We start from the raw sequence: 25,109 nt of genomic DNA on the forward strand, positions 1-25,109 counted from the left end.
TAATTTTTACAAATACAAAACTTGATATATATATCGTCAAAGTTTTGCATTGGCATAGGTGAAAAGGGTAAGTGTAACAATTAAAATGAAACGAAGGGAGTATAAGATTGAAGTAACATGCAACCAAAATCTAATAGCAGAAATATAATATGTGAAATTATTTTATGATTTTTTTATAATCGGATCTCGTAGAATCGTAGGATCGTATCAAGATCCTACCATGTGATTTCTTGTAGTTGGGTAGGATCGAAAGATCCTACAAAATTAAGATCCTACGTAGGATCGGGAATCGTGAGGTCTTTCCGGATCGTAGAATCGTAGGATCGTAAGATTTAGATCAGGATTTTAACAACAATGGTTGGGACCTTGTTTAATTCGTTTCAATGTGTACTTTATTAATATCTAATTTTTACAATTTTTAGCATAGCATGAGAATGCATACTTACATGAGAAATGAGAATGAATTTTACGCGCTATAATTTTAATGAACAAGTGATGTGTAACTCTAATGAAAAAAATGATGTAACTCAAAAAAAAAAATTTAAAAAATTTGGCCTCAAAGTTTTCAAAGGTATAACTTTAATGAACAAGTATTGTAATTCTAATTCAACCATGTGGTTGAAATTAATTTTCATTTCTCATGTAAGAAACATTCTCTATATACGAAAAGTGATTTTGAATTATTGCATAGTCAGTTTTTAATATAAACATGATTAATGTAAATATAACGATTATCAATCAATTGTGTAATATTGAAGTAATTTATAAAATTTTAAAACGTAATTAAAAGATGACGGTGTTGGATGGAACTCGATATAATTTTTTCCTCTTATTTTCTCTATATTCTTTTTGTCTTCACCAGTTCCCACTTGATTATTTTCTTGTGGATAATAATTTCAAATCTCATATGTGGAGTTTTTGGTAGGAGAAGATTTGCGCTCTTTATAAAGTTGGTTGCAATCACACTAAAGAATGAGCATGTTCATGGCATACTGAAAGGTGGAAAAAGAAGGGAGAAGAAAGAACCTTCATTGTAAGTTCTCTCGCCGAAAACAAACAATTGCACGACTTCCACTAGTCTTGATCTATCAGTGCGTTGTTACATTTCAATCATAAAATATCAATGTGTTGGAGATCGTAGCATAAAATAGCATTTTTTTTTTTTTTTTTAATATATGTGGATTACATAGCATAAAATTTTCCAATCGAAGGCGCCACGTGACATCGTTCCGTATTTAGGAAAGCTTTTTAATATATCAGTATAAATCTCTATTATATAAGCCAAGGGAGGAGGTGTGGTGTCCTCTTTTGAAGTGACTAAAATACCCTTAATGATCTAATTAATGGAATAAAAAAAATTACAAAAGCAAATCATTTAAAAATTCTCATTCCAACTTGCCATTTAAAATAAGTTTAAAATGGTATATGCATCAAATACTTCAATCAAAAATTAAATGGACAAAATATTTATACCTTATAAAAAAAGATGGCATACATAACGTGCACATGAAAAGTTTGAACATTCACTATCTTTGATACTATTTAATTCAGTTAAACCGACTCATTATTTTTGTTTCATTCTGTTCAATATTCATTCACAAAAAATTAATGTTAACAATCACTCACAACCTTTTTATTTTTTTACATTAGCGAATTAATATATATCTAAATTCATCTAACTGTTAAATTTTTCACATTTAAGTTTAATCATAAATAAAATACGAATAGAGTATCTAATAGAATAACAAATTTTGAAATTAACGCACGCATCGCGTGCATATGAAGGCTAGTATGATTAAACGGAAGGTTCAATTATTCCTCAAAAAAAAAAAAAGGAAAGTTCAATCATGTAACTTTTGCTTTAGTATTATAAATTTTATGCTATATAATCCACATACATTAAAAAAAATAGAAAATGCATTAGGTAAGATTCGATCCCAAGATCACAAGCACATATACTAATGTCTTAAACCACTAAACCAAGTGATATTTAATGTTAATATTTCAAAGTAAAATATTAATAAATAAAAGATACAGTTACCTGGGGCGTAGCTCGGGCCTAAAAACTAGTTAAGATTGGTTAAATCATTGCGTCACAACTCTAAATAGAGGTCTTACAGGACATCAATTAAAATTTTGTATTGAATATTAAATTTTATTATTTGAAAAACTACATTAAAATTCAGACTTTTTATGGGTAAAAAAATGTATTTTTAATTCAATAGTATTAAAACATTTCATATTTTTTAATAGAAGGCTATATGACTCTAATATTATGAACACTTTCCTATATGAATGTCGCGTGTTCAATACATGATCACCACATTTTTATTGCACAAGTACATTTTTTTTTCTTGAAGTGAAAAGAGTAAAGTTTGTTTTTTGGCAAAATAAAAAGTTTAGAAAATAACAAAAGAAAGAGAACAACAATTCTGTGTGATAATGCCTAATCTAGTTCACTGACCTTTTGAGAGACAAACTTACTTAGCAATTGGCTTCCTGCATGCTGAATCGTCTTCCAGCCTATGCATTAATCCATATCTTCGGCGCCTTCCTGTCTTCCCACATCTTTTAGTCAAGGTGGAAAGAGTTGTACGTCACTTTATTACGTACAAGCCGTGATGGAATAATTAAGAGATACTTTTTTTTCTTTTATTCATTTATCATATTGAGATAATAGACTTTACGTAAATATAATGAGGACTCTTGTGAGAACGTCTCCTCTATGTAAAAACACTTTTTCATATGAGAATAAATCAGAACTTTTGGATCTAATCTAATCTAACCGTTTGAAAAACACTTATGAGAAATGGCAATTTCATAGTTTAGGTTTATACTTACCTCCTTCTTCCATGCCACTTTGTTTCTCTCTCTAAATATTTACACAACTTCTCTTTCTCTCTCCTCTGTAGTATGTCGTTCATGGAGATTTCTTCAAAGTTCAGTTAGATTTTTTGCGGATTCCACACTATTCTTTCTAGAATTCAACAGATACTATTCGAACTTTTCTTGCAGATTTTAGTTCGTTTCCAGATATTATTCGAATTCAGCAGTAATGGCAATTTTCTTCCGAATTCCACACTATTCTTTCCAGAATTCAACCACGTGGTCCGCCAAGTGATCGCATTAAACAGGCACACGCCGTCAGTACACCAGCGCCTACCAGCACCCACCATTTTAACGCTTACGTGTAAGGTCAGAGATTGTACTGTACACGTGTAAGGATAAAATTCTATTACGAGGGAACCGACCTACTGATCTCTTACTATAAATAGGCTACCTGCACTGACTACGAGGTATGTAATTACTATTCACCTACCTTCTTTACCTGCACATACCTGTTGTACCTTGTATTACTTAGGCATCGGAGTGGGTTTCCTCGGCAATAAGCCGAGATCAGTCATCCTTGTTCATTGTGTAGGTACACCGACAATCCAACTAAATCATCACCGCCATACACGACGTCGCCGAACCTTGTCTACCCCTTGAAGGCCATCGGTACCTTGACGTTCACTGTTTCACACCCGAAACACTAAATACTTAGCTATGACATACAAGTGATGTGACTCTTATGATGACAAAATTATCAAAATACCTCATTAGATTTATGGGTTAAAAATTAGCTAACTAAAATCCTATTCTTTTGAACTGAGAGCAACTAAAACTGAATAATGAATAAATAATAAAAAACAGGGCCTAAAATTTGACCAAATAGACATACTCCTCTCTTACTTTTAAATTAGTCCTATAGTGAATTCCCTACTCCACTCGAGGACAAACTCCTTTCCATCACTGTCCAAGTCTCTCTTAAACTAAATGCTTATATTTCACACTCCTCCTTAAACTTTTGTGACAAGTGAAATGGAAAAATTTATACTCTTTATATTCTACTATGATTATTAGACTTTGTACTTTAACACTATGTATAAACTTTATTTTGACCATAGTTTATAATTAACATATACAGCAAAAATTTTGTGTGAAATCTACTTTAACTCATGTGGTCAATCTCATAAGGCTCTGCCATTGTTGACAATTATTTCTTCCAATTTTTCAGTCCTTCCATTATGACTTTTAGCGTTATTCACTATTCATCTTGCATCATTTATACGCAAGGAAATATATACTAATGTAAGTGAGTTCCTTCCAAATGTATGTGATCGCATCATCAACTATTTATAATCTTCACAATATAAATAATGAAAATTATGCATTGACCAGCATACAAATTAAAATTAGTAGAAATTACAGAGGAAGCAACTTTGAACTTGTCGCATAAATTGCCACTACAAACAGATTGGCATTCCTTGGATGCGTCAATTGCGCAAAATCAAAACTTTATCAATCGTTTATAAAACTAAACAAACCGTAAAGACCCAACAAAAACTGGGTACAGAACTTTTGTTTTTTTTCACAAGAACCTAATAAACCTATCTAATCCACTCTGCAAACTCTACCCACACATTTTCCCTTCTTTAGGTTGTGTATGAGGTGGGGAAATGGTAAGTGAATAACAGTTATTGGCGAAATCTATCAATTTAACAAAACTACTCCATACTCAAATTTTCATTTCTGAACACCTTTTGTTCTCTCGTCTCGTGCTTGTCAAATATTATTAGCTGATTTTGCCAATAACTGTTATTACCTGTTACTCGGGGTATCGTAAAAATAAACTAGCTACCTAATTCTTTTAATCATCTCAAGTTTATCAATCTTACATTATAGGCCAAAATCTGCACCAACTAATTTCAACTACCTAATCTTGCAATGAGAGCAAATCAACCTCCGTCTTCGTTCCAACAACATTCGAGTTTATACACCTCAAGTTGAAGATATAATCACATTTTCTCACCATGCTTCATGAAATTTTTTCTTCAATGACTTAAAGCTACTTCGTCCTGATTCTGAGAACCGAAATGATGAACTTCTTTTTAGCAGATCTGATATGACGGCTGAACTTGATGTAGATTCAATTTTTGGATTTTCTTCATACTCTGCATATAAAGGATATTATAGGTTACTAACAATATTACTACAATAAAATCTGGATAGAAATTCCCAAATTAAAATGTTTCACCTGAAGATGGAGGGAGGCGATATTGCCTCTTGAGGAACTTTGACGCTTCTGTATCCTTTTTGTGACATAATATTCGAATCAAAGTATTAGCATCATCCAATAATCTATGACCTGATGGAACCCCATTTGAGATGCGCTCGCTTGCAGTCATTAACATTTGGATGATGCTGCTCGTCTGCAAAGGACCAAGAATGAGCAAGGATAGGAAGCAGCTTTAATACTAACTTTAAAAGCCACATAGCTAGCAGGTGCATCAAATTATCAGTCAAACCTGAAGGCAAAACAAGCCTAACACTTGATGTGCAAATTCCGTTTCTCGCAAAACCATAGAACGAGGAAGGCCTTCTCCATCAGCCACAAAGAAGTCCTGCCAAAAGGAACCTAGGTTCTTATATATTTTCGAAAACCAAACATATGTAAACAGAAGTCCAAGCAACTAAAACTAAGTCTTGATCCCCAGAATTAGAGTAATAAAAGGAGAAAGAAAAGATAGCGACTGAATTTCAGATGATCACGATCTATATCCTGCAGCATCTCCACATATCTTTCTTTTTTACTTGGTGGATCTGCTCAGGGATAAGATGCCATTCACTGCACTGCTTCTTTCTTACCCCTTTTCCCTCAAACACCCCCCCCCCCTAACACGCCAAATCAGACAGAGTAATTCAACCACCACAGAGAAAGAGACATCATATACCTCTAGTGCTCTCAAGTCATCCTTCATCGAAATCATATCTGACTCAGAAAATGCACGGGAAGGCCCTCCATCTAGCAATACCCAAAGGTATGCTTCCTGAACCAGACAAAAAAATCAGAAGCATGGGTAGAAAGGAGAATTAATACCCAAGCTAATTGAACTCCAGAACATACCAATGATGCTTGAAAAATACTTGAAACCACAGGATCTCTGACGGTGTCATCAACTACTCCACATATTTGGTTCAGCACCTACATCAATGCACCTCATATTGTCAGTATCACTCAGAAGCAAAAATTTAGTTGACCCAAATTCACTAAAAATTAATAATACTCTACATGAGATTTAAAACAATAAATGAGCATAAATTGCTTCACTAGCACACTTCAACCTTTCTTTAGTTGGTGCAGATTTTTGGCTTGTATTGTACGTAACAAACACAGATATGAGGTCAATTACTTACAGCATCAACATTTGGAAGAACCGTGTCTAGACGAGCTCTTTCAACACCACCACGGTATAATTGAAATAGGAAACTCTCTCTAAGGTCCCAGAAAACAGCTTTCGTTCCTACATAAACAGTACATGGGATTCAAACTACTACTCTCTACTTCCAGTGTCAATTAGATAATCAAAATTCATGCCATCCTATGAAGGGAAAAGAATATGTGGAAACTGAAATCATCTCCCTTCTGGGTAATCAGAAGAAATATTGTGATAGAAATTGTCAAAACAATCACATAGATCTTTTGCAACATGATCAAAATCACGGACACATGCGGTCCAAAGAAACAATGTAACAAATTGAAGTCAGAATGAATAACAAGTGGTGCTTGCACACAGTTCTGTTCTACTGAATATATATTGCTAAGAATTTGGCAAAGAACTAATTCATACACACTTTGTATTGTCCTCTAATTTCTATGAAATTTTGAGGCTCAACAGTCATCAGTGGCCAATAAGTCTGGTGACAGCATCTACAGCAACATCACTATTAATATATGTGGTTATCATGCAATGTTGTTACTCCATCTTGTGCAAATTAGCAGTGGTTTCAACAAATTCTACTAATATTCAGACTTAGGTTATATTTGGTTAACAATGCATTGGTATTACAAAGTAGCATTTACTATTGTCTTGATATTATGAGATGACCTAGAATGTTATATTTATATTTTAAAGTCACATGAAATGTGGTATTAATATTGCAAATTGACTTACACAATTTCATTTTTATAGAAAGTCACTAAAATGAATTATATTTTGGATCAGATTCAACGACAATATATTAAGTAGATGGACATATTGCTCCAAGTTTGGCGAGAGATTATACTTTAGAGCTTTGAAAACAAATTATTAATTCTCTTTTTCTCTAAGACATAACCACTTTGAAAGTTTGTCACTTACCGGTAAACTCAACAACTTTGATGATAGCATTTGTGGTACTATTTAAGATTCCATCAAACGTCGTAGCAAATAACTCGTCAATCGATTCTTCATTCATTGACATAGTTCTCTCCAAGACTTCAGAAAGTTCTTCTTCTATAATGTTAACTGTCAATACAAATAGATATTCAGGTCAACAATCAGAACACCCAGCATGGATCCCATGGCTGGCAGGATGATGCAAGTTCCATAGTCTGAAAAAGTACTATAAGCTGCGAAAATATAATGCCAGTGAATCACATTTTAAAAAATCCATTGTTCAAACATTATCGACATTATAATATCCAACCAAATATGGTCAGCTAAATAAGAAGTTAACCTAATTTCCAAATCTTATCCACTGATTATATTGGTTTAAACCAAATTTCTTCTTTTTCTCATCACTTACTCTGATCAGTCTTTGCTACCTGAAGTAGTCTCTTTTAAGTGTGAGAACAGCATTAATAAAGATTGACGACGCTTGGTTGATCAAGGCAATAGACTAAATTAAAAAGAAAGTGTTCTTGGATATAGGAGAAAGACCAGCATCAAAGATCATATAAGTCAAAAGTTAAAGACCTAGATTAAATAAGTAACCCTCCCTCTACCGATTTTTGGAACGCGAATAGACAAATCACTTGCTGCCCACAAATCCAAAAAAGCAAGCAAGTACAGGAAGTATCAGTAACAAGTAGAAAATGACAACGGACAAGTCAGGAGAAAGACCAGCATCAAAGATCATATAAGTCAAAAGCAAAAACCTAGATTAAATAAGTAACTCCCCCCCCCCCCCCTCTTCAAGGAAACTCTACCGGTTTTTGTAACGCAAACAGACAAATCAACTTGCTGCCCACAAATCCAAAAAATCAAGCAAGTACAGGAAGTATCAGTAACAAGTAGAAAATGACAAGGGACAAGTCAGGTGAAAGGACGAAAATTGCTAGACAAGTGAAAGCACTTACACCATCTTCGATTCACAGATGGTCTAACAAGTCCCCATGATTTCCTCATGCCATCTTCCAACGAACCAATTTGATTTCTGATAAACTGCAAACAGACATGGAAAACATATTAATTAAGTCAAAATTTCATATTATTGATAGCCAAGGAGCTAATGTGGTAACAAAGATAACTGAACAAGCTTAATACTAGAAGTCAATGAGAAAATGTCTCAAACACTAAGCATTCAACAGCTAAGCCATGACAAACAAAAGCATCAAAGTAAATTTTAATCCATTCTAGCTCTGGAAATAAAATTCTCCAGTTTCAAGCAATGTTACTCGGACTGTAGAACTCATTTGAGGTAAGTGTACGTATCAAAGTGTTAGACTCAACTATTTTATGAAAAGATTCTGTCATTTTGGTCCAAAATGCCGCAGTCCATTCTCCAAAACCAAGTTGCAAGGCCAATGTGGAATAGAAACTAGTAAATAAAGAAATGACACAACTAAGCAGATCTTTCTTTTTACACAGTTCTTAATTTTCATCGATTCTACAGATTCTGGTAAATAACAGTTTACAGTCAACTATCTTTTCAAGACAGTTACCAGATTCAGATAGTGAAGTATGCTTACGTCCAGATACATGGCTGAAAAAACATGGTTCTGGGGTATTAAGACTGGCATTCTTCACAAAAAAAATAATGCTTGCTTACTTTTCTTTTCCTTTTTCTAGGAGGGGGTGTGGGGAGGGAAAACTCACCTGAAGAGTGTTTAGTCTGACACAGAGCTTGGATATTGTCAACTGATCTAGAGTATTGCTAGAATTATCATCCAAGATCTTGAGCTCAATCGTCTTCTTCCTAGTGATAGGAACAAGAGTTTCTTCATACCGTGTCAATGAAGGAGCTTGTGGATAAAGGTGGCTCTTGTCAACTGCAATTTGTCACCCACAAGAGATCAATGGTGGAAGGGAGAGAGATATAGTACAGAGATTAAGATATTTATCCTCAAGCAAAGCAAGACACATGAGGGGAAAAAAAATAAAGAAGGAAAAACAGAGTAAAAGAGAGGTTAACTTTTCAGACTCTTGACAAATCTAAATGATCCGACAACCTACTCCTATTTCAAAACATAAGACACCCGTGTTTTTTGAGATCAAAAGTTAATCGTTATTTTCTCTCATTATGCATATATATTTTTTTATTGATAAGTAATAAAGAACCAGATTAGAAAGACGCCAAAGGGGTGTAACCCATACACAAAATGAGGGTAATGACAAAAAGCTTAGGCCCTCCAGCTATCGTGGAGCAATTTATTGTAATGAATTGAGAAATTGGGCAGTGAAGTAAAGAAGTAGATGATGATATTTGATTGATGGAAATGCAAATTACAGAAAATAATAGGATAATTACCAAGTTTTAAAGTGACTTTGTCACACTCCCAAACTAACCTCTATAATAAACTTCAATATTTTCTTGATGATTTCTTCCCTCCCTAATCTCCTCTATATATAGTCTACTTGCCTTATTCCCCAAGCTAGCATATTAACTAGAGACTAGAGTATATTACTAAAATACTCTTGCTCCCCTAGGCTAGTCTATTCCATTTATCTACAAACTCAAGAAAAGTCAAGTGGTGCTCAGCTACTATAACTTGACTCCAATTATGATAAAGTCTGAAATAAATAGAGCTTAAAAGTTCACAATAGCTCCACAATACTTTCTCTCGCAATCTAGTGGAACTTGAACCATTATATAGATATTAGCTCAAGTTTGTACCAAAATGTACCATAATATTATCTTTCATAATTTCTATAATACATTAAAGAAAAAAATCAACACTCTAAATTTTAACATTGAAGACCGTGGGTGCCTTTTGTTTCCAAATAGGGAGATAGTTATCCAAACAGTGAACACAACACAACACAACACAACACCTGAAAAGCTTGCCCTAACTCCCATAACTTCAGAAGCATCAGCACCATATTCAGAAAAAATCACTTCAACTATGGATCCATACCAAATCAGAAGTGAAAATGAAAAGATATATGATATGCATGTCTTACAATCATCACATGGACGAAACATATCCTCCATCCCACAAGTTACAAGAGATATTTCTTGTTGAACATATAGAAAACGAAAGAACAAAAAACACCGCTTCCTTGCAGCTGGGAGTGGAAACGGGACTGGGGCAAAAAAAATTAGCTCAGCAGATTGACAGAAGAGAGACCAGCACGACTAGAAAAATTCTAGATTCTAAAGTTGGGGATTCTAGAAAATGAGTGGATCTTTTGACTACCGGGTTACTAGACGAGGCTTCCTTCCAGTCTCCTCCTCCATCTCCTAACAGGTCATAGGAGGGTCGTCTACCGTGATAAAGTGGTATCCAACCAATCAGATGGTTGATCAAGACCCTAAGTGACTAAGAATGACTCACAGCCAGGGAGATATCGCTCGACTTTCTGTTAAGACTTCTCACTTCCCATTAGATGTGTGTCATATATACCTTACTCCAGCTCCACATATCTTGTGTTTGGTGTTAAATAAAAACCCCATAACTATTGACAGTTCCCGCAAGCCCAGGAGGATCTCACAAGTCATAGGTGTGATTCTTTGCCTTTGGAATGAGTTCATTTTCGGTCCATTACTGATCTCATAGACTACATCCCCTTGAATTGATGGGCTGTAACGAAGTCAGAGATTTGGTTCCACTTTCTGTCACGACTTTCCACTATTGTCTAGATTGGGTCTCTCACGCTTTATTTATGCAAACCCCATATTAGCCTCTCTTAAGCTAGTCATGTAATTACATTTTCGTCCCCTTCCTTGCTCTTATCTCAAGCTACCACATATTAGCCTTATGATTGCCCCTATCCCCTTCCTTGTCCTAGCCTTGTAGGTGTCGAGGCATAGGTTATTGGCCTTGTCAATGGCAGTAGATCCCTTGGTCTGGGCATTGGCATCAGATTTCCTGCCTTGCCAAAAGTGGCTAATTTAGACTAACCAAGTAACCATCACAAGAATGAGGAACGTCTAAGGGATCATCGAAAAGAAAGACACAATATGCCCACCAAAGTGTTCTACCCATTTTGGCTTTATGAGCATCTAATTAGGGCTTGTTCTCTTCGGCATAAAACAGCTGAACTGAACTGAACTGATCTGATCTGAACTGAAATGAACTGAATTGAACTGAAATGAAATGAATAGTGATATGTGAGACTGAAAGTATTGTCAAGAGCTGAACTGAACTGAACTGAAAATAAGCTGGGAAGAACAGGCCCTTAGTAGAAGAATACACTTGTACCAAATTTTACATTTCAGACCAGAATTAGCAAAGCATCAGGCCCAACATATCCTTGCCAGTTCTTTTCTTTAAAAAAAATTCTTTTCGTAAAGAACACATCATAAGAAACTCAAGATCAAGGAAGTAATACACTCAGCAAGCAACATTTCTAAACTCAAAAGTACAGTTATTTTCCTTGTGTACACATTACCTAATTGGCCAACCATTTTGGTCATATAAGTGTCCAAGCTGTGTATGACTAGAGAAAGTACAGCTTGTAAATGTGTGATATTCACAGGAAGATTCAACCCAAAAAATTGATCAATTGTCTGCAGCAAGAAAAGGACCAGGTCAAACCAAGAATATCATGCAAAAGAAACAAGCAAGTTGGCTTTATACCATCAGAAATTAGCACACATGTACAGACGAGTCAACAAATATAAAAAAATATTTTTTTATTCCTCCCCTCCCCCTGTCATTGTCAATTATTCTAGTTCCTCTGCTGTCAGGTCAGGGGAATTTTTGCTCAAGGTAGATTAGCTTTCCCTTTACACTACGGAATGTACCTCAATTTGCTAGTACAAGCAGACAACATAAATATTAACATAAATATCCACAGTTGCTAGAGGGCCTTCTCGACTTCTTATTTTTTCTAACCCCCCTAGTCATCTTGAAGGTTATCATACAGCTTTCACAAGGAAATGAGAGTCCAGGCTCTATTAAGCCAATAACATAATTGTAAATTGATTAAGACAAAGCACTTACCTCCTCAATCATCCTAAATACCTCAACAACAGATATTGCATGTTTCTGTTGAGATGACAAAGGTTCCCACTCCTGCATCAGCCAGAAGCACAATTATTTTGGAACAACCAGTTCTACATTCAAAATGGGGTGCTTTTTCAGACGGGATGCTTTCCACAGATCAAAGATAAAGATTACAACAGAGGAAGCATGATATCCTTGGCAAATAGATGTCACATCTAGACTTCGACCCTATTTAGTTCATCTTAAAATAATAATATCTAGTAAAAATGAGTTGAGTTTAATGAAAATAAGTTTTAATCAGTAAATTGTATAAGAGTAAACAATAAAGAGTCAGCAAAATCAGTTTTGATTGGTAAAAAGAATTTCAGTTCAGTAAAAATTAGTTATAACCAGTAAGAGTTATTCAATTCATTAAAATAGGTGAAGAGGACTTATACATTCTATTTTGTTTCCTGTCCTCAATCACATAAAAATCATCATCAGCATGTATACTTACGGCCCGTTTGGTAGTCGTTAATAAATTGCGGTAATGGGAATGAATTTTAAGTGTAATTTTATTAGGGAAGCACTCCTAAAATCTCCATGGGGAGGTATTTTTTCTCCATGGACAAGCAATCTCACCCCATAAACTTGTGTTTTTGTCTCCAAGGGGAAGCAATTTTCATTATTACTTATTACCACCTATTTATGACCATGGGAATGGATAATGATATTTCTCACAAATTTACACACAAATTCATTCCAATTACCACCATTTATGACCAACTACCAAACGGGCCATTAATGCATTTATCCAACAATAATAACCGCCCAGGCGGCTCGAAAACCTTTAGAGGTCCAAAGGTACTCTCACCTCCACACTTTAAATTACATTAAACAGAGAGGTTGCTACTTAGAGACTTGCTAAAAACACATTCCACACATAAATATAAGGGTAGTAGAAAAAAAAAAATCAATACTAACAATAATTATAATATTCATGATGGAAATAGTAGGAGCTCATTGCTTTAAGACTCATCAGAAAGATCCAGAAAGAGCACAAACCTCAAGATCAAAGGCACGGCCAATCCAGTCCAGTATATATGTATGTTGAGAAATCAACCAATCAAGAATAAGTGAAGCAGAGACATCTGCAATCTGCCAAACCAGATGAAAAAAATATATATTTTTGTTCTGTTATAGTAAGCAAACAATAAACTATTCTTTCGTACTGTTTAGCCAGCAACCCCTAAAAACAAAAGCATCTATCTTAGATGAGATAAACCAAAAAGGGACCAAGTCTTGCAGAAATTCAATACTCCTTCTTACTAAGACTGCAGAATGTTCTTGTAAATTTATGGTCAATACCGGGTATATAAGCAGTGAACTCGAATTTAGAGGTTAATTGTATTCTGGCAACTTTACGTAAGGCAGAGTTTGGTTTTATGGGGTGATGTACTGGTTGAGAAGAGAAGGGAATGGGTCAATTGGACTTCTGGATGCATCAAAACAGCAACCTATGGAAATCTTGGAAATAGACTACATGATACCCTGACAACCCTCACCTGATAATGGTCCAAATCAGCTTTCAAAGGCTGATGAAAGCTATTCCCTTTACAGCTGAAAGAATATAGTTGAGTCAGCTCCCGGTCAAGCATACGAGCAGCAGCAAGAACCACCTTGACATCTTGAGAAAAGCATGATATGCCCTGTATAAATGGTCTCTACTCATCCGAAAGAGACGGGAGACCCCGTCAGAATACATAAGCCAATTCGAAAGAGAAAATAAATAGATGAATATCAATTCAATTTGGATAAAATACCAATCTTTCCCAAAAGAGTTGATGCAATAGTGTGGCTGAAATCATCCCGGCTTCAGGACACCATAAATGTAATACAGGGCAAAATACAGTAAGTTCTCTCTCAGCAATCAATTTTACAGCATTTGCAAGTAATGCCAACGGATGCATCCCCTCTAGATTAGATTTCTGATCCAGGGAATCAAGCACCTATTCAACAAAAGACGTCATGTCAAATACAACTCATGATCAACAAAATTGACTCAAATACATGATACGATAACATATTAGTCAGACTCACTTGCATGTATGCAGCTTGAACAGAGCTCTGAATATAGATCTTTAACCTTCTCGAAGCATCTCCAGTGGAAGAGTCAGGTTTAATTAACTGCATAGCAAAATAGATCGTTTTAGAAAAGACCAGAGATAAATGTAATCCTGAACTTGTTACCAGCAAGATAATCTGTTTTCAAGCGGAATCAGAAAAGCCATTAACTCACACTAAGAATGGCAAATGAGGGGGTGATTCATTTAAGCCGTCCCAGAAGAAAAGAGAAGTCTTAATACCAAATTCAGTTTCATATTAGCAACAAACGATGGGTATCTTTTTGAGGAACGGGTAACAGCTTCTGCACATTTCATTGCAATTTCTGAGTACAGCAATGTGTTCCAAAATTCTAAGCAAGAAACAGTCAAACTCACCATTAGGGGTGGGTAAGAACAGAACTGTCTGTGAACAGTTCGAAATAGGTTCGATAAAAGATCGGTTTGAACTCTTTTGGTTTGTTAATAAGCCAAGCTTGAGCTTAAAATTATAGTTCGAATATTAAACAAGCCAAACTCAAATTCAATGGTGTTTGACTCGCAAGCTCATAAGCTCATTAACATAAGAAATAAAATACATTTTCATGAGATTGTTATATAAATGTTACATCAAGCCCTAGATGATCAACCCAATGGCAAAGATAGGGGGATTTTCAGCAAAACTTGTTCAAGCAGAACACTAATATAAAGTCGTCTAACAACAATATTCATAGTGCTTATTGTTGGAACATGGGTTAACTAGTTGAGTTCGAAAGTCGGATTATTCTTATCAACCCAAGCTTGAGCCTGATTTTAAAGTTTGAGGTGGGTTCGAGACTTCGAGTTCAGACTCGGTAAAATTAATCAAACCCAAGTCGAGCCATGTTAGAGTTCGACTCAACCCGCGGCCAGCGCCCAGCCCTACGCACCAGCATCATTCATGATAAAAAAGCAAAACAGCGAGCATCATGAAACCAATGGATTCTTCAAATATTAATGTCTCTGCAACAACTTATCAATATCTTACCTCGCCATCTAGATCAAGAACTGCCGTCGCCATAGCAAAGGTCAGTATCCTCTTCAAGTTGGATGGTTTCTGCAAAGTCAGCTCATTGTTAGGGTAAAGGATCTGACAAGGTGATAGGCACCAATAGAGATATACTAACATAGATCAAACACATATACTAAAATTACGCGACTTCAGTGGCTAGAAATTCAAGCATAAACAATATAGAAGATTAGGATGTTAGGCAACAAAATGCAACCGACATCCACAATTCCATCCCATATGAATCCATAATATACAAATAAAATAGTAAATACGAAAACATAAGAGCTAACCTGATTAAAATGCCCATGATAATCTTGTAGTTTCCCCTCACACCAAATATGCATGGAGAGCAATATAGCTTGAACCAAATTTAGTCGAAACACACTTTCTTGCCATTCAATTGTACAGAAGAAGCATTCCACTCCTTCATAAAGGGATTCAGCACCTAGAATGTTCTGCACTTGGGTAGTTGTGTACTCTAACAGATCTTCTTTATCTGTTTGAACAAACTTCGACAGAGAAACGGCTCAGAAAGGTCAATGATATATATTCTTCTTAAAAGGAGAACAGGCTCAATAGATGTTCTAAGTTGGTATATCGATAAGTCATATTTATATATAATTTTTAGGTGCATTTAGGTTGCATTTTAGAGCATTTAGATCCATATTTAGGTTCAATATTGCGTCATATTCTTAAGTTATGTTATTCTACTCCTATTCTGTATGTTTTCTTGTTTGTGATGAATTTTAGGTATTGAGAACTTATTTGGAGTATGATTAGCTAAACTTTATAAGCACTTGGAAGGAAACTACAATGTATAAGGATCGTTTGGATATTTCATAGTACGAGTTTGAGCTATAACAAAGCGTAAAATCATTAGAAGAATTGTGAAAAAAGAGTCACGTCTACTCTTATGGCCATAACTTTTGACGTATGATAATGGAATAATTCCAACAGATTTGGAAACTAGACTTGAAGAGCTTTCCAACGGTAGGTGACACGCCCCAGGAGACTTCTAGTCAAGGAGTTATGTCTTTCTGAAGATTGCACTGCTTCTGCTCTAATCTGCTACCGTACGCGCGGATCACTAATTCGCCTATTTAGTGATTTATTCAAGACTTCCTTATCTTGTAAATTACTTTCCTAGTGATATTAAGTTATTTAATATTATTTAGATTAGGAAAAACTATTTTTCCTCTCTCCCCCTTTTTCACGTTAAGCTTTTAGTTTTAGTTTTAGTTTTCTTCTTCCTTTTCCTCTCTAGTTTTTAGTAAACCCTAGTTTTTATTTTTCTCCATTAATACATAAGTTCTATCAGTTTCTTTCATTGAGTTCTTTAATAATTTTTTCCTATGTAGATTTAGATTTTATTTTTTATTTCATGATTGAGTAGTTTTGATTTCTAGGATTTGCGAATCCATGTTTATATGCTATGATTCTTGATTGATACTTATTGATAGTTTGATTAGTTATTGATATCTCTAATTGATTAGTTTTTTTATTGTTAATCTTGCAATCTGATGAATTGTCCCATTAAATATTGCTAATAATTGTTTGTTTTGACTAAAATCTTACTTTTAGAGGTTTACCTACAACTAGCAAATCTGATTATGTTAGCGACCATGCATATGTTGATTTGAGACCGTTAAGACCCAACCGTAGGATTAGCCCGTGTTCTAGATATCTGATTAATTGAACTATTGATGATACTTTGATAGATTATAGTTATAAGCATGGTGAATCATTACCCTAGATCCTTTTAGTTTGATTTTCGTAGTTTAGAACCTTAATTATAATATTTCTGATCTTGTTTAGGTTCTCCATACCTTAGAAGCTAAATTTATAACTACTATCTCTCTGTGGATTCCACCCTACATACCCTACTACATTGTTAGAAAGTTTTGCAGGAACTATTTTTGACAAGTGTCTATCATATATGGAAAAAAAACTTCATCCTAAGCCGTGTTGCGCTGAATGTCTAAGCATTGCTCAAGAGACCCACTGTTCGTGAAATATATATTGATCACAAGACAAAAGAAACCACTTCAACAACTTGATTTGGTCAAACAAGGATAGATGGAGAAGAAGCTAACATCTAATTCCTAGCCCTTCCCACGCCCACCACCTCACCCCTTGTCCAGAAGTTGTATTTCATCAGAAGTAAACTGAACAAACAAACAATTGATAGACTCCAAAAGGCAATTACAACTCAAGTTCCAAAATGATGACATCTGAGACACCTCAAGAAACTACAGTCAATATCGAAAGCAACAATGAAACTTGATACCTGTTTAAAAAGAACCCAACTGTATAGTGCATCATGAATGATCTGAGTGATCCCAAGGGCAGACCACGTCAACTTGATGAGCTTCAAAATTTCTTTCACCTCCTATATTAGTCAATCACAAATTTAGTTCTCACATTGATACCTTTAAAAAGATAATCTGAATGAGAAGGCATGAATCTACAAGATGAGCAAAAGAAAATACCGCTAAAATTTGTCCTTCTTCAAGGATATCGAACACTGTAGACAACAGTTTCTCATAAAGCCGGACTTTTAAGTGGTTACCACCGGGTAAGTCACAGCTATTATCTCCATGTCCTGGCTTGTGGATCATCTCTGACGCTGAATCTCTGATGGAAGTTAGAACCTCAGATCGTTCAGTGGGAGACATCATATCCCATTCCTAAAAACAAAATAACACAAAGTACTTGCATGTTGAATATCAGCCACCAAAGGAGACATGCATTCAACCACTTTGTATGAAAGATGCTGAAATTAACCAAAAGACAATAGCTGATTATCAAAGTCCATACCCTTGCATTTCTGATCTTTCCAATAAAATATTTCACAGTTGCATATTCATTAGTCAAGTGGCTTAGGCAACAGAGTTCTTCCAACATATTTGCCTGAGATAAAAGACTTGATCAGAAAGTCACAAAACTGAAGGGTTAGCTAAGCAAGTTAGAATGACCTGAAGATGTAATGCCTGTAAAACAGCTCGACATAAATCACTAAACAAGACCCGTAGTTTGCTTGTCAGCTGACTGCCAAATCAATACCAAGGTCCTCTATCATGGACCAGCATCTTGCTCCAAGCTAAGATGTGTACATTTACTTTCTCATTCATTTACCTGTCGATTTTTCCACTGGACATAGGACTTTTCATTTGGAAAACTTGATCTTGAAATGCCTTTAATAAGCCACAATACAATTTCCAAAACATCAATTTGTACACAAGATGTCCTAGAAGCACATCGCGTCAAACTTTGCCTGATGCATAAATCCATTGCTTCTGAAACCTAGTACAACTTTCATCAATCAGAGAAGTGGACAGCAAAAAAAGAGTATAATAAATAGTTCAATATGCTAATTGCTAATTACCCAAATCTGTAAAGTATACAACAAAACATGCAGGAAACAGAATAAAAAATAATTTTGAAAGCTGATGTATATGAACAAATCAAATTCCATTCACCGATTTGTGGCAACTTGATACTACATTACTCAGAGGGAGAACTGGCCGTCGGGAAGGCATGAAGCACACACAGCCAGCACAACTGTGGCACTGGCTGACACAAGATACAAGGCATGGGCCATGAGTGGTGCACACCATGCGCTGAGGTGCACGAAGCATGGTGGGAAACACAACATTGGCCCACAGGCCAAGCACAAAATGTGGCGTGGGACTTCACAGCAAAAAAATCATTTACATTATTAGTATTGTTAATTAATCTTACTTTTCTAAATTATCTGATATTCTAACTTCTTTCAATGGCATATTACGAATAGTATTTAGTCATCAGTAATTTTAAAAAAAAAACTTAAAATCGACATGAAAGTTCTTTTTCTTAATTACTAAAAAATAAAAATTCAACAAAAAAATAAAATAGCCCTCAGTCAAACCTACTCAGGTCAAAAAATTAACTTTTTGTAAAGTCTTGAGAGCACAAATAAAAGAAATGCAAATGGTTAGCACAAACCCGACCTGTACGACATGCAAGCTGGGCAGTGCGTTGGCTGAACTTCAGCTTAGGATGGGAATGCACAACCCCAGTGGGCCACGCTTGGTCAAGGCCTTGGAACAAAGGCATGGCATGTGAACCGACCAGAAAATTATATTATTATGTATCAACTGGCTCAAAGAAAGTCAGCAGCCAATACATCAAGGTTCAAGGTTGTGAACTCTACAACTCCAGATAACATGTGAAGATGAAACAAGATTCATCCTTCTGGGAAATCCTTAATTGTTAAAGTCATAAAGGAAATGATTAACAAGCCATACACTACTAAAGACGGTGTAAATGTTGAGCAAAAGCAAGAAAAGCACTTATTTGATTTAATAACTGACCTCTAACAATCATACAAAATCAAACATGGAAACATCAAAATATTTTTTGATCTCACAATAAGGATCATGTATCCTACTCGAATCCTTATCCCATGTTCTGTGTAGATAGTACAAGTTGAGCCTTCATGTCAAGTTAGATAAAGTCAGCCTCATGCACCTGGTCATTTATTCTTAATCTGGCTCTGTATTGTATTGTTTTGTGTTTGTGCTTCAAATTGGCACCCAAATAATCGATGATTACAGCTTTCAGTCCCCAAGCTTCCTGATTAAGGAGGGCAATGGATCCTAGAGCTGATGCAAATTTTGTTGGACATGATTGCTCTAATAGGACTTGCATTGATTTTTAAAATTCAATGGAATGATCAGCCTTTTTAACACATCCGATTCTTTATAATTGCAACATATGGGATTGACACATGAAAGAGAGAGAGAGAGAGAGGGGAGACATGACCTGTCACCTATGTGACAAATAATTCAGTAAGGCTTTTGTTGTATACATAGTTACCCAAATAGAAATGACGTACGTATTTTGTGACTAAACGTGATATTCATCTATGATAGGCATCTAGGATTCGAGTAGGATAAAATGAAATTGATTTTAGCCTTTATTTCCATCTTCTCCAAAACAAAAACCTAAATGACAAATTACAGTTATTTAACTTTTTCTCACACTTAGGAAACTTAGTGAAGAACCTTCAAATCTCTTCCATCTAAGGGGTTGCAGCTTGAGAGCGAGAGCGAGAGAGAGAGAGAGTTTTTATGTCTGATATGTAACAATTGAAACCATGGCAAAGGAGGGATTATTCCATCATTTGAAGAAGACAAGACATAAGTAGGGAGATAGAAGGAAAGCAGTCAAGAGCCTGAAGCAAAAGGAGCTCATCCATTAGTCTTTCATGTTTTATCACTTCAATCTACCAAAAAGTATTGTGCCAATAAATCAGTCTTGTAGTTGTTTTAGAAAACTATACTATTTTCAAAAGCTAATATAAACAAGATAGGTTTCAGAAAATTTTTGCTAATATAACCAACTTACATGGATTTTGAGTGGTTGTTTGTCTATAACTTATAAAGAAAATATTAATGTGCAGAGCCAACAACTTGCATAAATTAGGAAGAATGCTTCCTAGTAAAACTTGATTCCTATCCCCTTTAGTATTTGTCAAATGAAGACTTGTGGATACTCAAATTTAATGTGTTAGTTCAATTAACCAGATACATGAGAACAAGTAGATAAGCAATAGATGAAACTTTGAGAATTTGAGTTCAAGCACAAGCCACAAGCCCAATAAAAGCAAAAGAAAAAAAATAAGAAACTTGCCTCCATCTGAGTGCGTATGGTGTTGAGTAGTTCCAAATTTCTATCTTGAAATTGGGCTGGCAAATATTCTTTGTTCTTTTTTCCTTTCAACCCTGCTAAAAGTTTGGAAGTCTTGTCCCTTTTCCGATTTTGTTCACATAGCACTTCGATCCTAAAGCATGATGACAAAAAGGTGACTACCAATCTTACTAGATCAAAGCAAAGTATTGCATAAGGAGGGGAGCACTTATATTGACAATAAAGCACATAGAAATATTCCACAAGAATGTAAGGGAAGTATAGTTACCCCGAAAAGACTAGAGATGCAACCAGTACTCCATAAGCCGACTCCCGCAAGTCATCATCAGACAATCCTTCAGAAACCCTAGAACTGAATATGAGTTGTCTAAAAGCCAAAAGTCCACGACTTATTCAATCAAAGGTAAAACAGTGTTGAATTCATAATGAGGAACAGTTAATTCCACGCAATACATCATAAAAAAAATTAATATATCAATTGTATGATTTGATGAGTTATGATTTTTCAATAAGAGGTAAAGGAAAAATATGCATTAATAAGCTAGCACCACACCTGTCTGCAAGTGAGGTAATCCTAAAGGAGGAATAACTCCACTATCAGCCAACTTCAAGGGCCTAGTTATCATATCTGCGACCTTGAACCCATTTTCATCCTTCCTTGTGGCCATCTTGTAATTAGAAACTTCCCCTACTTGGGTTGACAATTCTGGTGCAATAGTTGATTGTGGTGCAACAGTAGTTCTCTTACTGGCTGCAGCCGGAGGAGGCCGACGCTTAGGAGGTGATCTGGATAGCTGTGGTTGTGAGACAGTATAAAAAGAACTCCCTGATTGAGAATGGATCTGCATGGAAAATTTTCAAAGCATGTAATGAGCATTTGTATAATTAAATTAAAATCTCTTAAAACAGCCAACTTTGAGGGTTTATCATCATTATTCAGTATACACAAACTAAAGTTCCAATAATTCTTAATCAAACGAGGCAGTAAACTCAGATATTAACTTATTAAAGTTCTATTACTATTAATGGGTGGCTCCGTGATTTCCTATGGGTGCAGGCATCCCAGATAATTCAGTCTTATGGTTCTTCACTATCTGCATATGGTCTCTTTTTCCTAGGTGCTCATTTTGTATGGGCTTTTAGTTTAATGTTTTATTTAGTGGGCGTGGTTATTGGCAAGAACTTATTGAATCCATCGTTTGGGCCTATAATAAATTAAAAGTTGCTCCTGCTACTCAGCCTAGAGCCTAGAGCCTAGAGCCTTGAGCATTGTACGTGCTGTAGGAGTAAACCATTAACTTCTGGGTGGAATTGCCACAACATGGGCGTTCTTCTTAGCAAGAATTATTGCAGTAGGATAATGGCTAGGAGGATTTTGAAAGGCATTATGGCATTAAGATTTACAAGGTTTAGCCAAGGCTTAACTCAGGACCCCACTACTCATCGTATTTGGTTTGGTACATGATGATATTACTGAAGAACGTCCTTATCAGAATATTTTCGCTTCTCACTTTGGCAATTAGCAATCATTTTCTATTAAGAACCACAAATTACACGTATCATCTATCAAAACAAAAACATGCTCATCTTTTCACTGACTTATTTTTGTGTTGGTGCAACCAAAATAAAGATATAAATTATGACAATTCTAACATACTCAAGCAATAATCAATATCACAATTAAAACATCAATGCTAAAAATGTTTCAGACTTTTACCATTGTAGGATATGCTAATTCATGATAATAACAATTCGTCGCTTCATCAACATCCAAAACACGCCCTGCAGAAAAAAAAAAAAAAAAAACCCAAATTCAAAATCAACAAAAACTTGAAAACCCAGAAATTACAAAACCAAAAAAAAAAAAAAATGAAATATCTCTTCTCACCAGAGTTGACGCAATTGATGACGTAGTCAGCACTAAGAGTGTCGAGGTTGATGTCGGAGAGAGAAGAATTGAAGCCAGAAGATGAAATTATGAATTCTAGAAGCTTCTGACGATCACGGCGGTAACGTTCAAATTTCAACGAAGTTTCTTCTTCCATTTCCATATTTTCATGGAATTTTGAGCTGGAAAAAGAATTGGTGAGAAAATAAGAAGAAGAAGAAGATGAAGATGAGGGTTTATTTTTTTTTTGAAGGTGAAGAATTTGGCGTTGAAGTTGATGGTGCAAACAACTTCTGTAAGACTGAGTAATGCGTGCTACACGCTTTTGAAGATTTCTATGTTTGTCTTCAAAGACTCAAAGAAGAACACTAATGTGTAATGTTTAAATCTAATAGAGTAAATCTTTTTCGGCCGTTACTTTCTTTGTTTACTTTGTTTATGTTTTGATTTCTTTCCTTTTTGCCTCTCTTTTTGACTTTTGGTAGGACCATCAACCATGAGAGATGATCATTTGCCTAGGAAAAAAAGTTGAGAAAATTTAAAAGAATGGGTTCCTAATTCCTACTTTTGAATAAAGAATTACAATTTACATCAATTGTTTTAGGGTTTTGAATAAAGAATTACAATGTAGGATTTTAGGATTAAAATTTTCGAAAATTTTAGAGGTGTTCTCTATATGTATAATAGATTTTAAAAAAAAGAGTTAAATTTAGAGAAAATAAATTAAGTTTAGAAAAAACTTTCAGTTTCCAAGGAACAGTTAATCCTTCATTCACCTGCAAATCATCAACAGATAAGAAATAGTATAAGGTGGAAAGTCAAAGCTCCAGACTCTACTACCTAAGTTTCAAGTAGGGAGGTGTGCTAGAACATGAGTCACCTTATTGTCGTACCTATGAAAAAAGACCAAGAAATAGAAGTAAAAACTAGTATTTGGGCCCGAGCGTTGCTCCAGATTGGTACTGTTTTACAAACTTGATATGACTTTTTTCCCATTTTCATTAAAATATATTAAGGAAAATCCAACATTTAAAAGGTACAAATATAATAATGTGGACACTTGTAACATGATTAAAAGTTGATTGAGATGATAATTGTATCATATATAATTGCAAGAGGTCATGGTTTCAAATCTTGTTGCAAGCTAATTTTACTTTTGTTATTGACATGACTTGTCACTTGTGAACACATTGGACAATTCTAGTGGAATAACAGATGTGTCATGTGGCGTGTATACATTGTGTGAAGGTGTCATATGGTGTGTATACATTGTCACGCACGCCTTTTAATATATTTGTATAGATATTAGCAAGAACCAAAATGTCATTAATAAGTAAATGAAAAGTATTAAGGCATTTTTCTTTGCAATTGATCCCATGAACCACATTTAAGTTTTTTATTTCCACAAGCATGTTTATGAAGCCGAACTGCAACACGATCTTCATGCCATTGAGAACAACACTCTCTTCAAGGCATTTAGTATCTAATTGTTATTGCAATACAGCACAACCTAGTAAGAAACCCTCCGAAGACCTTAACCCAACTCCAAACCCCACCCTACTCTCAAACAAGACACCCCCATCGACATTAATCTTCACTACACAAGAAAGAGGATCAATCCAATGAACTAGGAGATTCACCACTAACCATTTATGCAATCAGCTTCCTAACATAAGAGCACATTTAAATGGGTGATGGCACCTCGTTTTTTAAGATAAATCGATTACGAGTACTCAAAATAGCCCAACAAAGAAACATAACACGGACTTGCAAATCTTCATCTAATTTGTGAAACACCTCAATGAATGATGGAAACTGACGCTCCAAGCCTCGACTACCTACTTAAATGGGATGAGTTTCATAAGGAAATGGGAAAAGAAGGGAATGGGGATTGGTGTTAGGTCTCAAAAGTATACATGAGGAGATAGAGAGATGCAAGGTGAATAATGATAGTATACAAAGAAAAATTAAGAAGGGTAATTAATTCTACAACCTGGTATAGAGTTTGTCTTATAAAAGACCGCTTATTCTAATAATTTTTGCTTGGTATAAGAAATATAGTCATTACTTACTCTCTAGGTTTCATAAAGATGTTATTCATCCTATATTACTTGCAATACTATTCAAATGTCTCACTTTGACCATAATTTTGAACTAATTTATCTAAACATATGTTAGTAGTGAAAACTTCAAGATCAAATAGAA

General features: G+C 35.1%; 1 protein-coding gene across 4 annotated transcripts; it reads right to left on the reverse strand.

Moving 5' to 3' along the window:
- Positions 1 to 4,268: 4,268 nt before the first annotated feature.
- LOC104892326 (hypothetical protein) lies at positions 4,269 to 23,323 on the reverse strand. 4 transcript variants are annotated; one of them, XM_010678225.4, is made up of 26 exons: positions 22,905 to 23,320; positions 22,734 to 22,798; positions 21,570 to 21,858; positions 21,285 to 21,351; positions 20,999 to 21,149; positions 18,461 to 18,628; positions 18,143 to 18,235; positions 17,815 to 18,012; positions 17,613 to 17,714; positions 15,616 to 15,834; positions 15,302 to 15,370; positions 14,273 to 14,359; positions 13,996 to 14,181; positions 13,738 to 13,896; positions 13,238 to 13,330; positions 12,191 to 12,262; positions 11,637 to 11,754; positions 8,901 to 9,073; positions 8,162 to 8,246; positions 7,182 to 7,328; positions 6,238 to 6,344; positions 5,948 to 6,025; positions 5,775 to 5,870; positions 5,349 to 5,444; positions 5,078 to 5,252; positions 4,269 to 4,994 (listed from the first exon to the last, which is right to left on the reverse strand). In XM_010678225.4, the coding sequence occupies exons 1-26, from the start codon at positions 23,065 to 23,067 to the stop codon at positions 4,849 to 4,851; spliced, it is 3,402 nt and encodes a 1,133-aa protein (XP_010676527.2). In that variant the 5' UTR covers positions 23,068 to 23,320; the 3' UTR covers positions 4,269 to 4,848. The 4 variants fall into 4 exon arrangements, 3 of the variants coding, with proteins under 3 accessions (XP_010676527.2, XP_048501094.1, XP_048501095.1); XM_048645137.1 differs by lacking the exon at positions 18,461 to 18,628; XR_007274638.2 differs by lacking the exons at positions 4,269 to 4,994; positions 5,078 to 5,252; positions 5,349 to 5,444 and having other exon boundaries at positions 5,811 to 5,870; positions 6,166 to 6,344; positions 22,905 to 23,323.
- Between the last annotated feature and the right edge of the window lie 1,786 nt (positions 23,324 to 25,109).

Source organism: Beta vulgaris, chromosome 5 (assembly GCF_026745355.1).
Source record: "Beta vulgaris subsp. vulgaris cultivar EL10 chromosome 5, EL10.2, whole genome shotgun sequence".
Taxonomy (NCBI): domain Eukaryota; kingdom Viridiplantae; phylum Streptophyta; class Magnoliopsida; order Caryophyllales; family Amaranthaceae; genus Beta; species Beta vulgaris.

Bases quoted from the DNA above. Each gene is read 5' to 3' on its own strand.
- LOC104892326 (XM_010678225.4), bottom strand. From the start codon at position 23,067: ATGGAAATGGAAGAAGAAACTTCGTTGAAATTTGAACGTTACCGCCGT. The intron at 5,871-5,947 runs GTATGTTCTGGA...TGTCTGGTTCAG, and splicing joins GTATTTTTCAAGCATCATTG to GAAGCATACCTTTGGGTATT. The intron at 5,445-5,774 runs GTATATGATGTC...TCCTTTTGGCAG, and splicing joins ATGACTTGAGAGCACTAGAG to GACTTCTTTGTGGCTGATGG.